At 40.8% G+C, this 13,750-nt stretch overlaps 1 protein-coding gene across 1 annotated transcript; it reads right to left on the bottom strand.

Moving 5' to 3' along the window:
- Positions 1–11,402: 11,402 nt before the first annotated feature.
- Positions 11,403–13,240, bottom strand: IVL (involucrin). Its single transcript, XM_059901713.1, has 2 exons — positions 12,623–13,240; positions 11,403–12,151 (listed from the first exon to the last, which is right to left on the bottom strand). Exons 1-2 carry the CDS (start codon positions 13,238–13,240, stop codon positions 11,477–11,479), a joined length of 1,293 nt encoding a protein of 430 aa, XP_059757696.1. The 3' UTR covers positions 11,403–11,476.
- Positions 13,241–13,750: the final 510 nt, after the last annotated feature.

The raw sequence follows: 13,750 nt of genomic DNA, 5'->3' as shown, positions 1-13,750 counted from the left end.
GAGCCTGCGTGTCTGGAGCTTGTGCTCCGCAGCAGGGGAGGCCGCGATGGTGGGGGGCCCGCACACCGCGATGAAGAGTGGCCTCCGCTTGCCGCAGCTGGGGAGAGCCCTCGCACAGAAATGAAGACCCAGCACAGCCATAAATAAATAAATAAATAAATAAACCCAAAGTTTAAAAAAAAAAAAAAAAAGAAGGTGGATACAAAAAATATAACAGCTAATCTTAAGAACACCCTTAATTTAAAACAAATTAAACAAACAAAAAATGGTTTAGGAAGCCTTATTAAAAAAAAAAAATACTAGCAAACAGAATACAACAGCACATTAAAATGACCATCCACCATGATCAAGTGGGGTTTATCCCAGGGATGCAAGGATTCTTCAATGTATGCAAATCAATCACTGTGATACACCATATTGACAAACTGAAGAATGAAAACCATATGATCATCTCAATAGATGCAGAAAAAGCTTTTGACAAAATTCAACACCCATTTATGATAAAACCTCTTCAGAAAGTGGCACAGAGGGAACTTACCTCAACATAATAAAAGCCATATACAACAAAACCACAGCAAACATTGTTCTCAATGGTGAAAAACTGAAAGCATTTCCTCTAAAATCAGGAACAAGACAAGGATGTCCACTCTCACCACTATTATTCAACATAGTTTTTGAAGTCCTAGCCATGGCAATCAGAGAAGAAAAAGAAATAAAAGAACAAAAATTGGAAAAGAAGTAAAACTGTCGACTGTTTGCCGATGATATGATACTATATGTAGATAATCCTAAAGATGTCACCAGAAAACTACTAGATCTAATCAATGAATCTGGTAAAATTGCAGGATACAAAATTAATGCACAGAAATCTCTTGCATTCCTATACACTAACAATGAACGATCAGAAAGAGAAATTAAGGAAAAAATCCCATTCACCACTGCAACAAAAAGAATAAAATACCTAGGAATAAACCCACCTAAGGAGGTAAAAGACCTGGACTCAGAAAACTATAAGACACTGATGAAGGAAATCAAAGATGACACAAACAGATGGAGAGATATATCAAGTTCTTGGATTGGAAGAATCAATATTGTGAAAATGGCTACACTACCCATAGCACTCTATAGATTCAATGCAATCCCTATTAAAACACAAATGGCCTTTTTTACAGAACTTGAACAAAAAAAATCTTAAAATTTGTATGGAGACACAAAAGACCCCGAATAGCCAAAGCAATCTTGAGGGATAAAAAATGAGCTGGAGGAATCAGACTCCCTGACTTCAGACTATACTACAAAGCTACAGTAATCAGGACAATATGGTACTGGCACAAAAACAGAAATATAGATCAATGGAACAGGATAGAAAGCCCAGAGGTAAACCCACGCACCTATGGTCAACTAATCTATGACAAAGGAGGCAAGGATATACAATGGAGAAAAGACAGTCTCTTCAATAAGTGGTGCTGGGAAACCTGGACAGCTACATGCAAAAGAATGAAATTAGTACACTCCCTAACACCATACATAAATATAAACTCCAAATGGATTATAGACCTAAATGTAACACCAGATACTATAAAACTCTTAGAGGATAGGTAGAACACTCTTTGACATAAATCACAGAAAGATCTTTTGTGATCCATCTCCTAGAGTAGTGGAAATAAAAACAAAAATAAACAAATGGGACCTAATGAAACTTAAATTTTTTGCACAGCAAAGGAAACCATAAACAAGACGAAAAGACAACCCTCAGAATGGGAGAAAATATTTGCAAATGAATCAACGGACAAAGGATTAATCTCCAAAATATATAAACAGCTCATGCAGCTCAGTATTAAAAAAACAAACAACCCAATCCAAAAATGGGCAGAAGACCTAAATAGACATTTCTCCAAAGAAGACATACAGATGGCCAAGAGGCACATGAAAAGCTGCTCAACATCACTAATTATTAGAGAAATGAAAATCAAAACTATAATGAGGTATCACTTCACACTGGTTAGAGTGGGCATCATCAAAAAATCTACAAACAACAAATGCTGGAGAGGGTTTGGGCAAAAGGGAACACTCTTGCACTGTTGGTGGGAACGTAAATTAATACAGCCGTTATGGAGAACAGTATGGAGGTTCCTTAAAAAACTAAAAATAGAATTACCATACGATTCTGCAGTCCCACTCCTATCTGGAGAAAATCATAAGTCAAAAAGATACATGCACCCCAATGTTCATTGCAGCACTATTTACAATAGCCAGGCCATGGAAGCAACCTAACTGCCCATCAACAGAGAAATGGATAAAGAAGCTGTGGTAAATAAATACAATGGAATATTACTCAGCCATAAAAAGAACGAAATTGGGTCATTTGTAGAGACGTGGCTGAATCTAGAGACGGTCATACACAGTGAAGTAAGTCAGAAAGAGAAAAACAAATATCGTATATTAACGCATATATGTGGAATCTAGAAAAATGGTACAGATGAACTGGTTTGCAAGGCAGAAATAGAGGCACAGATGTAGAGAACAAACATATGGACACCAAGAGGTGAAAGTGTGGGGAGGGTGCGGGTGGAGGTGGTGGGATGAATTGGGAGATTGTGATTGACATATATACACTAATATGTATAAAATGGATAACTAATAAGAACCTGCTGTATAAAAAAACAAAATAAAATTGAAAAATTCAAAAAAAAGAAGAACCTGCTTTATAAAATATATATATATATAATTAAATTTTAAAAAGAAAATACAACAGAGGGGAATCAACAGAGGCAAATGGCTTATTTGAACAGATGAAAAAAATTAGTTAAGACTGACAATATTTACCAGGGTGAAAAAGACAAAAAATAATACTGGGAATTTAAAAAGGGGGATTATGACTATAGTTAGGGCAGAAACTGCAAAGAAAAACAAATTTATAACAAATTTAACTTCAAATGAAAAAGGGAAATTTCTAGGAAAATAATTCAGTTGCTGTCAAACTTTATTATATGTATTTTCTTTTAGTAAGGGGAGACTTTATATGAAGCGATAATTTTAGTGGGGTTGGGGAGAGATGCGGTTGCAGTAGGGAGACTGCTCTGACCATAAGGTCTCCAAGTGTCTCCCATCAGACTTTTTAGATTCTCACTGTCTGACATCTTCTATGTGCCATTTCCTATTTTCCTGACCCCCTTTTTTGCCTAAGAGTGTGTAGCTGTGTCAACTGCATATGCTCAGGGGTAGTATGACAGCATTTCACTTCATCCACACCAGGGATCTCTTCCTTCTCTCCCAGGGCATAGTGACAGGAACACTCAGGAGCCTGCCCCATCATGTGGGTGCAAGAACAGTGTGGAAGCCTGAGGGAGTTAGCACCCCCTACAGCAACCGCTCACTAAAAGACAGGAGTCCAAGGAGAGATAACATCCTTTCCTATCTTAGGTGGACCATTCTGACCCACATTCTACACAGTCCTTAGAAGCTCCCTAGTGGGTACCCACAGTAACACCCAGCTCAACGACACACCCTTGGACTGACTTTCTTTCCTGTCTTGTTTTACTCTTTCTAGTGCCCCTGACTTCTGCTTCTTGGGGTCACTTATCAGAAAAACTACTTATCTCATACTGTGTTTCTTTGGGAGAACCAAGTGAAGACATCTCTATAAAATATTTCAAAAGTTCTGCTCTGTTCTTTACATTTCAAGTTAAAAATCTAATTTTTTTTACTCTATGTTTAGTTACAAAGGATATAATTTCTATATTGTTTATATTAGCATTTTTAAATGTATTTTTTACTATTTTATGGGAAATTTTAAACATATACAAAAGTGGACAGAATAGTAAAAAGAATGTCATGTATATCACCCAGCTTTTATAATTATCGAATTATGGCCAATTTCATTTCATTTATATGCCCACTCACTGGCCCCCTTCAATATTTTTTTAAAGCAAATTCCAGACTCATGTCATTTTATCTATAGATATCTCCAAATTGACTCTTTTTTTTTCCCTCCGAAGTTATAGTAAATATTATCACACCTTAAAAATACCAAAAATATTTTTTATTATGCAATGTCCACTCAGTGTTCACATTTCCAATGATCTCATAAAAGTCATTATTTTTCTAACAATTTATTTGAATTGATATCAAAACAAGGTAGGTACTTTGTTATTGCTTAATCTATCTCTTATTTTCATGTATAGATTCCCTGTCCATTTTTCTTTTTTTGCCTCCTTTGAATTTTTTAACTGAAGAAAGTGTATTATTATCTGTCATACAGAGTGTTTCACATCTGGATTTTGCTGACCGCATCCACATGGAGTTATTCAGCACCACGTGGGCTTTGGTATGGTTCTCTCTCCATTTGGTCACATGGTGGTGCTTCTTCAGATGACTGCCCTTGAGCAACCTAATCTGCTCCGTCCTCACAGGCAGAAAGCCTGAGGTACCTGGCATTGTATGTCTCCCTGGAGTGGCCCTCAACCAGTGATTTATAGGCACAAAAGCACAACAGCCCAGCTCTCTTGCCTCCTGCCAACACAGCTCTGAGGCTTGTTCTACATTCTAGAGTTCTCCTGTGGGGGCAGGTTGATGCTCCCCTCCCCCATCCATCTTTGCCTGAAACCACACCCACATGGCTCCTTCTCCTTCACAGTCCTGCTTCTCCTACTCCCTGACTAGTTTCCCCTGGAAACACAACCCTAATAAATTACTTGCAAATAAATCCTCATCTCAGGGCGGGAGATGATACCAGCTGTGGTTCCAGGAACCTGATTCTGGTGGTGGAATTTTGGAGTTGGCTTACTTGCTGGCTGCAAGGAAACAAAACTCCCTTCACTGGTTTTGGGAGCTCTTGGCATGTTGCACTATCTTTTATGGTGCATTGAGGCAAGATCCAATGGAAGGTGATGCACTGGCTTGTGCAATATCTTTGACATTTGAGGAATATGGAGGAAATGGTAACCATAAGGATAGTGGGCTTGGGCAGTTGTTGCTGGATGCTATTGGTGCTTTAAAGAGAAAAAAAATGACAAACTCAGGTCATCCACTCATTATTTTAAGACGTGATGTGAAAGTCAGAAGGCATCCATAGTAGTGTTTAAAGACACCCTCATCAACTGCAAAGGGCAGATGGTGCTAAACGCCAGGCCTAGGACCTAATAGTAACCTTTATAGAAAGCTGAATTTATAGCATCCACATGTTTCTTATACCAAGGGAAGGCCCCTAACAGGGAAAGAATGGAATCTCAAAACTTGGGATGGGAACATATTCACGTCTGTGCTTGGTAACACTGAACTCCAGAGTCCTCTGAATTTTCTCAGCTTGCAAAAGCAGGCCACTCTCCTTGGATAGAAGACATCAGTCTCCACATCCCCACTGGCTGAAGATATGAAGAGGATTCACCTGAAACAGATGCTTTGTAAGGCATTATCATCTAACTTAAGATCTCCCCCACCTCCTCTCCTAGCCATTGGTTCAAGTCTTAGCAAAGCCAACTGAGTTAGTGCTGGTCCTGCTAAGGGAGGGAATAATTATTCACTGATCGATCTGCAGGAAATGCGTACCAGCACATGGGAGCACTTACCAGATGTCATGATTGTCTATACAGAAAATCCCAAAGAATCAACTAAAATAAACCTTTTGGAACTAACAGCAATTATAGCAAGATCACAGGATACAAGGTTAATATACAGAAGTCAATTGTTTTCCTATATCCCAGCAGTAAACACATGGAATTTGATATTAAAAGCATAATGCCACTTACCAAAAAAAAAAGAAACTCAGGTAAAAATCTAATAAAATATGTATAGGATCTATATGTGAAAACTACAATTATCTGAAGAAAGAGATCAAAGATCTAAACAAATGGAAGGATATTCCATGTTCATGGATGCAAAGACTCAATATTGTTAAGATGTAAATTCTTCCCAAACTGATCTATAGATTCAATGTAATCCAAAACAGAATCCTAGCAAGCTGTTTTGTGAATATCAACAGACTGATTCTAAAGTTTATATGAAAAGGTGAAAGACTCAAAATACCCAACACAAGACTAAAGAAAAACAAAGTTAGAGGACTGACATTACCTAATTTTAAGGCTTACTATAAAGCACAGTAATCAAAACAGCATGATATTGGTGAAAGAGTAGATCTACAGTTTAATGTAACTGAATAGAGAAGCAAAAATAGACCTACATAGTCAACTGATCTTTGACAAAGGAGCAAAGGCATTTCAGTGGAGAAGGATAACCTTTTCAACAAGTCAGGTTGGAACAATTGGACATTCATATACAAAAATAATGAATTGAGACCCAGATCTTACACCTTTCATAAAAATTAACTTAAAATTGATCATGGACCTAAATGTAAAATGTAAAATTATAAAATTTCTATAGGATAACCTAGGAGAAAATCCAAGTGGCCTTGAGATTGTTGATCAGTTTTTATTTTTTAATTTTTATTTTTTTAATTAAAAAATTTATGCATTTTAAAGAAATTAACATTTTCTAATCACAACAGGTATCCACTACCACATTTCGTTAACCAAAGCAGCTCTCATCTATCACCACTCTAGACCCTATTTTCACTGGTGCCTGCCTCTGTAATTAATTCTCTTCAGAGCTGTGGTCTCTTAAAAAATGTAAATCATGTTGCCCCCCTGCTCAAATCCTCTAATGGCTTCTGTGATCCTCCAAAATAAAATTCAAATGTATTGTCTTGGCATGCAAAGTCACATGTGATCTTTTCTTACCTCTCTGATTTTATCCCATATCATGTTGGTGAGTTTTTAGATACAACACCAAACCATGATTGCCCAAAGAAAATATTAATAAGTTGAACTTTATTAAAATTTAAATCTTGTGCTCTGTGAAAGACACTATTAAGCCGCAGACTGGGAGAAAATATTTGCAAGACACATGTCTGAGCAACCCAGTATATACAAAGAATTTTTAAAAATCAACAATAAGAAAATGAGTAACTTAATTTAAAGATGAGCAAAAGATCAGGACACCTCACAAAAGAAGATAGATAACAAATAAGTATAATGAAAATATGCTCAACATCATTCTTCATTAGGGAATTGCAAATTAAAACAATAAGATACCTCTACACACCTATTAGAATGGTTAAAATCCATAAAGTTGTCAATATCAAATGCTGATGAAGATGCCAGGCAACAGAAACTCTCATTCATTGCTAGTGGCAATACAAAATACTGCAGACACTTTGTAAGAGAGAATACCTGTTTCTGACAAAGCTAAACATAGTCTTACCATACACTCCAGCAACTGTGCTCATAAGGGTTTACCTAACTGATTTAAAAACCTAAGTCCACAAAAAAACCTACGCACAAAGATTTATAGAAGCTTTTTTCATAATTGCCCCAAAATGGAAGCAACCAAGGTATCTTTTGATAGGTGAATGGATAAACAAACTGTGGTACTTCCATAAAATAGAATATTAGTGACAAAGAGAAATAAGCCATCAAACCACAAAGACATGGGTGAACCTTAAATGCCTATATCTAAGTCAAAGAAGCCAGTCTGAAAGGCTATATGCTGTACATTTCAATTACATGACATTCTAGAAAGGCAAAACTATAGAGACAGAATAAAGATCAGTGGTTCTCAGGGGTTCAGCAAGAGAAAGGAAAGGGTTGAATAGGTGAAGCATAGGAGATTCTTTTTTAGGGCGGTGAAAATACTCTGTATGATAATGTAATAGTGGATACATATCATTATGTATTTGTCAAAACCAGTAGAATTTTATAGTACAAAAAGTGAAACAATGTATGCAAAATTTTAAAAATTAGGAAATTGGGGGATCTTAGGAAGGAATACAGACTGTGACAATAGAATCTGTGTTACAAATGTATGAAACTACCTCACCGAGGGGGTGAGAGAAAAAGACGCTAACTTAAATAACTTTGGAAATGAGAGAAATCTGTAGGACTTTTAAAGGCAAATGAACTGCTCTTAAGCACTGCGGTATAGTTGATAAGGATACTTACACTGGAAGTATGGGGTTTCAGGTTAACAATTCTGATTCTGCTATAAATGTAAACTAGAAATGAGCAACTAAGAAAATGGATGGTGTGTGTGAGGTTTCTCACTGCTGGAGTCAGAATTTACAGATGAGAAAGGGGAAGAGGCTAGTGTGATAATGGATTACAGTTGGAGGCCTTAATATGAACTATGTTTAGCTTAATATTCTATAAATACAGATGGTTACATATAAAAATGCACACACACATGTACATACACATGGGTTAATATACACACATATATTTCCTTTGTCAGCTGAGAGGGCCCAAAAGAAATAATAAACTAGTAGCAATGAGCACACCAAGTACCTATATCTTAGTTTCTAATACCATTATCCAGTAAAATCAACAAGGACTCCTTGAAGAAATTATTGACTCTAGGACTGGGGCAGGAATATATAAGATGCGCCTGGAGCACCTTGTAGCACCAGAAAGGATGGAAATGCTCAAAAGACAAAACAAAGGAACAAAGGAAAAAACAGAAAATAAAACAAAATTTTAAAACACCACATTGATGTTTAATGAAGGACATAGGAGCCAACTGAAACAGCTCCTGATGGCCAAAGCTGGAACAATCTGAGCAGCAAAATAAAGAAAATACTATTCAGGTCCTTTGCCCATTTTAAAATCAGATTATTTGTTGTTTGTTTTGTTTTATTTTTGTTTTTTGCTATTGAGTTGTAAGAGTTCCTTACAAAGCTAAACATAGTCTAATCATGAAGAAAACATCAGACAAACCCAAATTGAGGGATATTCTATAAAATACCTGACCAGGACCCCTCAAAATTGTCAAGGTCATCAAAAAACAAGGAAAGTAAGAAACTGTCACAGTCAAGAGGAGCCTAAGGAGACAAGACAACTAAATGTAATGTGATATTCTAGATGGGATCCTGAAACAGAAAAAGGCATTAGGTAAAAACTAAAATAATAGGGGCTTCCCTGGTGGCGCAGTGCTTGAGAATCTGCCTGCCAATGCAGGGGACACGGGTTTGAGCCCTGGTCTGGGAAGATCCCACATGCCGCGGAGCAACTGGGCCCGTGAGCCACAATTACTGAGCCTGCGCGTCTGGAGCCTGTGCTCCGCAACAAGAGAGGCCGCGATAGTAAGAGGCCCGCGCACCGCGATGAAGAGTGGCCCCCGCTTGCTGCAACTAGAAGAAAGCCCTCGCACAGAAACGAAGACCCAACACAGCCATAAATAAATAAATAAATAAATAAATAAATAAAAACTAAAATAATAGGAATAAACGATGAACTTCAGTTAATAATCATGTACCAATACAGTTTTGTTAATTATAATAATAAATGTGCTGTACTAACGTAAGATGTTAACAATAAGGGAAACTGGGTGTGAAGTGTATGGTAACTCTTTTTTACTGTCTTCTTGACTTTTTCATAAATTGAAAACTGTTCTAAAAAAAGGCCTATTACACCTACTACTATATGTAAAATAGATATACAACAAGGATTTGCTGCATAGCATATGGAACTATATTCAATATCTTGTAATAACCTATAATGGAAAAGAATCTGGAGCTGTACAGCTGAAACTAACACAATATTGTAAATCAACTATAGTTAAATAAACAAATTAAAAAAGAAAATAACAGAAAAATACGGTCTACTAAAAAATCAAAACCTAAGACTTCAAAAAAATTTGCACATATTCTGGGTGTTTCTGATTACTTCTCACTGTGCCCCCAATCTTCCCAACCAGTTCTACTCAGACTTCCTTTTAACTCTTGTCCTGTTAGAAGGACTTGAGCCTTCATTCTCATCCTCTGAATAATGAGAGCCGCCGCCAAGCATTAACTCAAGGAGTGAAGTAGTTAGATCAGAATTTTAAGTAGAACACCCTGTCCTCTGTGTGATCGGTGGATTGCAGGGTGTGTGGAGACAGGGAGCAAAGGAGAACAGCTTGAGAGCCATTGCAATAGTTCAGGTGAGAAATGACCTCAGTCAAAGTTTGGGAGGTGTGGGTAAGGATAGCAAGGACTTGGTCTCTGGTGGGGAGTAGGGAAGCAAAGGAAAGGAGTGGAGAATGATGTGTTGTCTCTGGCTTCGGTGAATGCAGAGAAGGTATCATTTCCCGAGAGAGAGAATACCTAAGAAGGAATGACAGTGGGTGTCCCTGGAGTTGGGTGGGCAGTAAGAGACACTAAGTGCCCTTCAACCTATTGAGTTTGGGTGCCTATGGCAGTCTCAAAAGGGATGTCCCTGACATATGCTCATGGCTGTGATGAAATAGCTTTGGGTAACTTGAGACAACCTGCCTGAGATGATGTGGTTAAATAGTTAGAGCCAGGTGATTCCCAGGAAGGAGAGAGCCCCCACGTCCTGATGCGACTGATAGCAGGAAAGGCTACAGAAATGTCAGGGAGGGTAACCACTGCAGTGACCTTGGATCTGTATTTCTCCAGGCAATTCAGCACTTTGGCTTCCATGATTCCAGCTGGCCCAACCTTTACTTCCTTTAGTGACACTGTCACTTTCTCCTTCAGAGACCAGTCCCAGGAGTCTCTCCTCTCCCCATGTTGCCCAGTTCTGCTTCTTTGCTTTCCTAAAGTCTTCCTTAACCATGGAGGCAGTTAGTAAGACTCTTGGAAACCATGAGGACATTCTATGGAGAGAAAACCTGGGCAGGGACCAGAACCCAGGTGGAGCCTCCACTCCCTCCCTGTGCCTTTGGCCATGGGCTAGGATTGGGCTCGGTGGGTATAATGTAAAGCAGTGTTGAACTGAGATGAATAGATCCTCTTCCCCCAACCAGAATAACCTATCTCCTCTTCATGACTGCCAAGTGCTACTTTCAGGTGCATGAATGAAGTTGTTTTGTTTTCTTTTGGTGTTGTTATGATTTCATTTTTAGAAGCTGTTGAATGTATTGAGTGGTTTGGGGAGCAGAATTAAAAAGGGGTCAAAATGTCTGTCCTCCTTTGGAAATTGGCCAAGAGTCATTTGCAACCATTAACCCCCACACAGGTTTTTATATGGTGAGCCGACAGAGGGTAAAAAGCCAAAGAGAATACAGGATCCCAGGCCTTCCAACATTTATTCTGTATTATTGTACGCACTCACAGATTCAGCAATAGTAGTGGGGATGCAGTCAGAGTTGCTATAGTCACTGTCTCTTCAAGCAGAGGCTCTGGCCACCTGAGGTTGGGATTGGGCTCATCAGGGGTGGGTGCTGGGCAATAGCTCCCCTCCCTTCCCAAGCCCTATCCAAGAGACATGCAGAAGGACAGGGTCAGGCAGGTTCACAGATAAGGTGGGCCACCCAGGCTGGGGACTGGAGGTAAGCCAGGCCACTGGCTCTCTCTTCACTTGTGTGGGATTTCCAGGGGCCTCTGGGACCCTGGGGGTGGTTACATATGTTTGGGGGACACTACACCTCCTGCTTCTTTAGGGGGCAAGACTTCTCCCTTCAGGGGCTGGACTGGGTCAGTCTCTTAGACCTGGCCAGGAGCTGGGACAAGCAGAGGCTGCTTCAGCGGCCCCTCCTGCTGCTCCAGCAGCTGCTCCCCTTTCTTTTCCAGTTGCTCATCTTTCTTTGCTGGCTCTTGATCCAGCCGCTGGCCCAAGACCTTCTTCTCCTGCTCCAGCTGTTGCACATGCTGGTCCTGCTTCTGTGATTCTTGCTGCTTCTGCTGCTGTTCTACATGCTTTTCCTGCTTCTGTGATTCTTGCTGCTTCTGCTGCTGTTCTACATGCTTTTCTTGCTTCTGTGACTCTTGCTGCTGCTGCTGTTCCACATGCTTTTCCTGCTTCTGTGACTCTTGCTGCTTCTGCTGCTGTTCTACATGCTTTTCCTGCTTCTGTGACTCTTGCTGCTGCTGCTGTTCCACATGCTTTTCTTGCTTCTGTGACTCTTGCTGCTTCTGCTGCTGTTCTACATGCTTTTCTTGCTTCTGTGACTCTTGCTGCTGCTGCTGTTCCACATGCTTTTCTTGCTTCTGTGACTCTTGCTGCTTCTGCTGCTGTTCTACATGCTTTTCCTGTTTCTGTGACTCTTGCTGCTTCTGCTGTTGTTCTACATGCTTTTCTTGCTTCTGTGACTCTTGCTGCTTCTGCTGCTGTTCTACATGCTTTTCTTGCTTCTGTGACTCTTGCTGCTGCTGCTGCTGCTGCTGCTGCTGCTGTTCTACGTGCTTTTCTGGCTTCTGTGACTCTTGCTGCTGCTGCTGCTGCTGCTGTTCCACATGCTTTTCTTGCTTCTGTGACTCTTGCTGCTTCTGCTGCTGTTCTACATGCTTTTCTTGCTTCTGTGACTCTTGCTGCTGCTGCTGTTCCACATGCTTTTCTTGCTTCTGTGACTCTTGCTGCTTCTGCTGCTGTTCTACATGCTTTTCCTGTTTCTGTGACTCTTGCTGCTTCTGCTGTTGTTCTACATGCTTTTCTTGCTTCTGTGACTCTTGCTGCTTCTGCTGCTGTTCTACATGCTTTTCTTGCTTCTGTGACTCTTGCTGCTGCTGCTGCTGCTGCTGCTGCTGTTCTACGTGCTTTTCTGGCTTCTGTGACTCTTGCTGCTGCTGCTGCTGCTGCTGTTCTACATGCTTTTCTTGCTTCTGTGACTCTTGCTGCTGCTGCTGTTCTACATGCTTTTCTTGCTTCTGTGACTCTTGCTGCTGCTGCTGCTGTTCTACATGCTTTTCTTGCTTCTGTGACTCTTGCTGCTGCTGCTGCTGCTGCTGTTCTACATGCTTTTCTTGCTTCTGTGACTCTTGCTGCTGCTGCTGTTCCACATGCTTTTCCTGCTTCTGTGACTCTTGCTGCTTCTGCTGCTGTTCTACATGCTTTTCTTGCTTCTGTGACTCTTGCTGCTTCTGCTGTTGTTCTACATGCTTTTCTTGCTTCTGTGACTCTTGCTGCTGCTGCTGCTGCTGCTGCTGCTGTTCTACGTGCTTTTCTGGCTTCTGTGACTCTTGCTGCTGCTGCTGCTGCTGCTGCTGCTGTTCCGGATGCTGTTCCGGATGCTGTGGCTCCTGTTGCTGTGGCTTACACCCTTGCTCGGGCACCTCCTTCACAGGAGTTGTGTGTTTCTCCCCGAGCTCCAAGGGGTCCTTCCCTGGGATGACCTTCTGGCATGGGGCAGGCAGTGGAGTTGGCTGCTTCACTTGCTCCTGCTGGATATTGGTGGGAGGAGAAACAGGCTTGACGGGCTCCTTACAGAGGGCAGGGGGCAGGGTCACTGGCAGAGTACCTTGCTGGGACATCTTGGAAGCTGCTTTAGGTCAACCTGAAAAACAGGAGGGGTCAGAGGGTTAATTGAAGGCGAGGAAGTAGATGAACCGCTGGAAATATGCAGCAGCGCCTGGTTTCTCAGCATCCCCTCTTCCCTTGGGTGGGGGTACTCTCCCACCCACGCTGGGCTATCATTCCCCAGAAGCAGCAGAGTGAAGGGTAGGAATGGAGAGGGGCAGGGAAAGGCCCTCCTGGGAGCCTCTTGTTCCCAAGAGCCAACAAAGAGGACTCTCTCCAGAGGTGCTCTGCAAAGGTGGGCTGGGTACCCCTTCACCTCCTGCCCTTGCCTATCCTTGTCTCTCCCTTGTTTCTGACCTTCACATACAAAGAAGAGAGATGAGCTCTGGGATTATGACAAGAAGAGGGAAGGTGCTAGGAAAAGAAAGGTCTCCTGCAGGACTCCCGAGTCCTGGAAAATCAGTAGCCCATCCCGAGAGGATCTGAGAGGTGAGGGTGCACGCCCTGGACTGGAGTCACATGAT

This window comes from Balaenoptera ricei, chromosome 1 (assembly GCF_028023285.1).
Source record: "Balaenoptera ricei isolate mBalRic1 chromosome 1, mBalRic1.hap2, whole genome shotgun sequence".
Taxonomy (NCBI): domain Eukaryota; kingdom Metazoa; phylum Chordata; class Mammalia; order Artiodactyla; family Balaenopteridae; genus Balaenoptera; species Balaenoptera ricei.
Note: the sequence above shows the minus strand (reverse complement) of the source record. Positions and strands in the feature narration are given on the sequence as shown.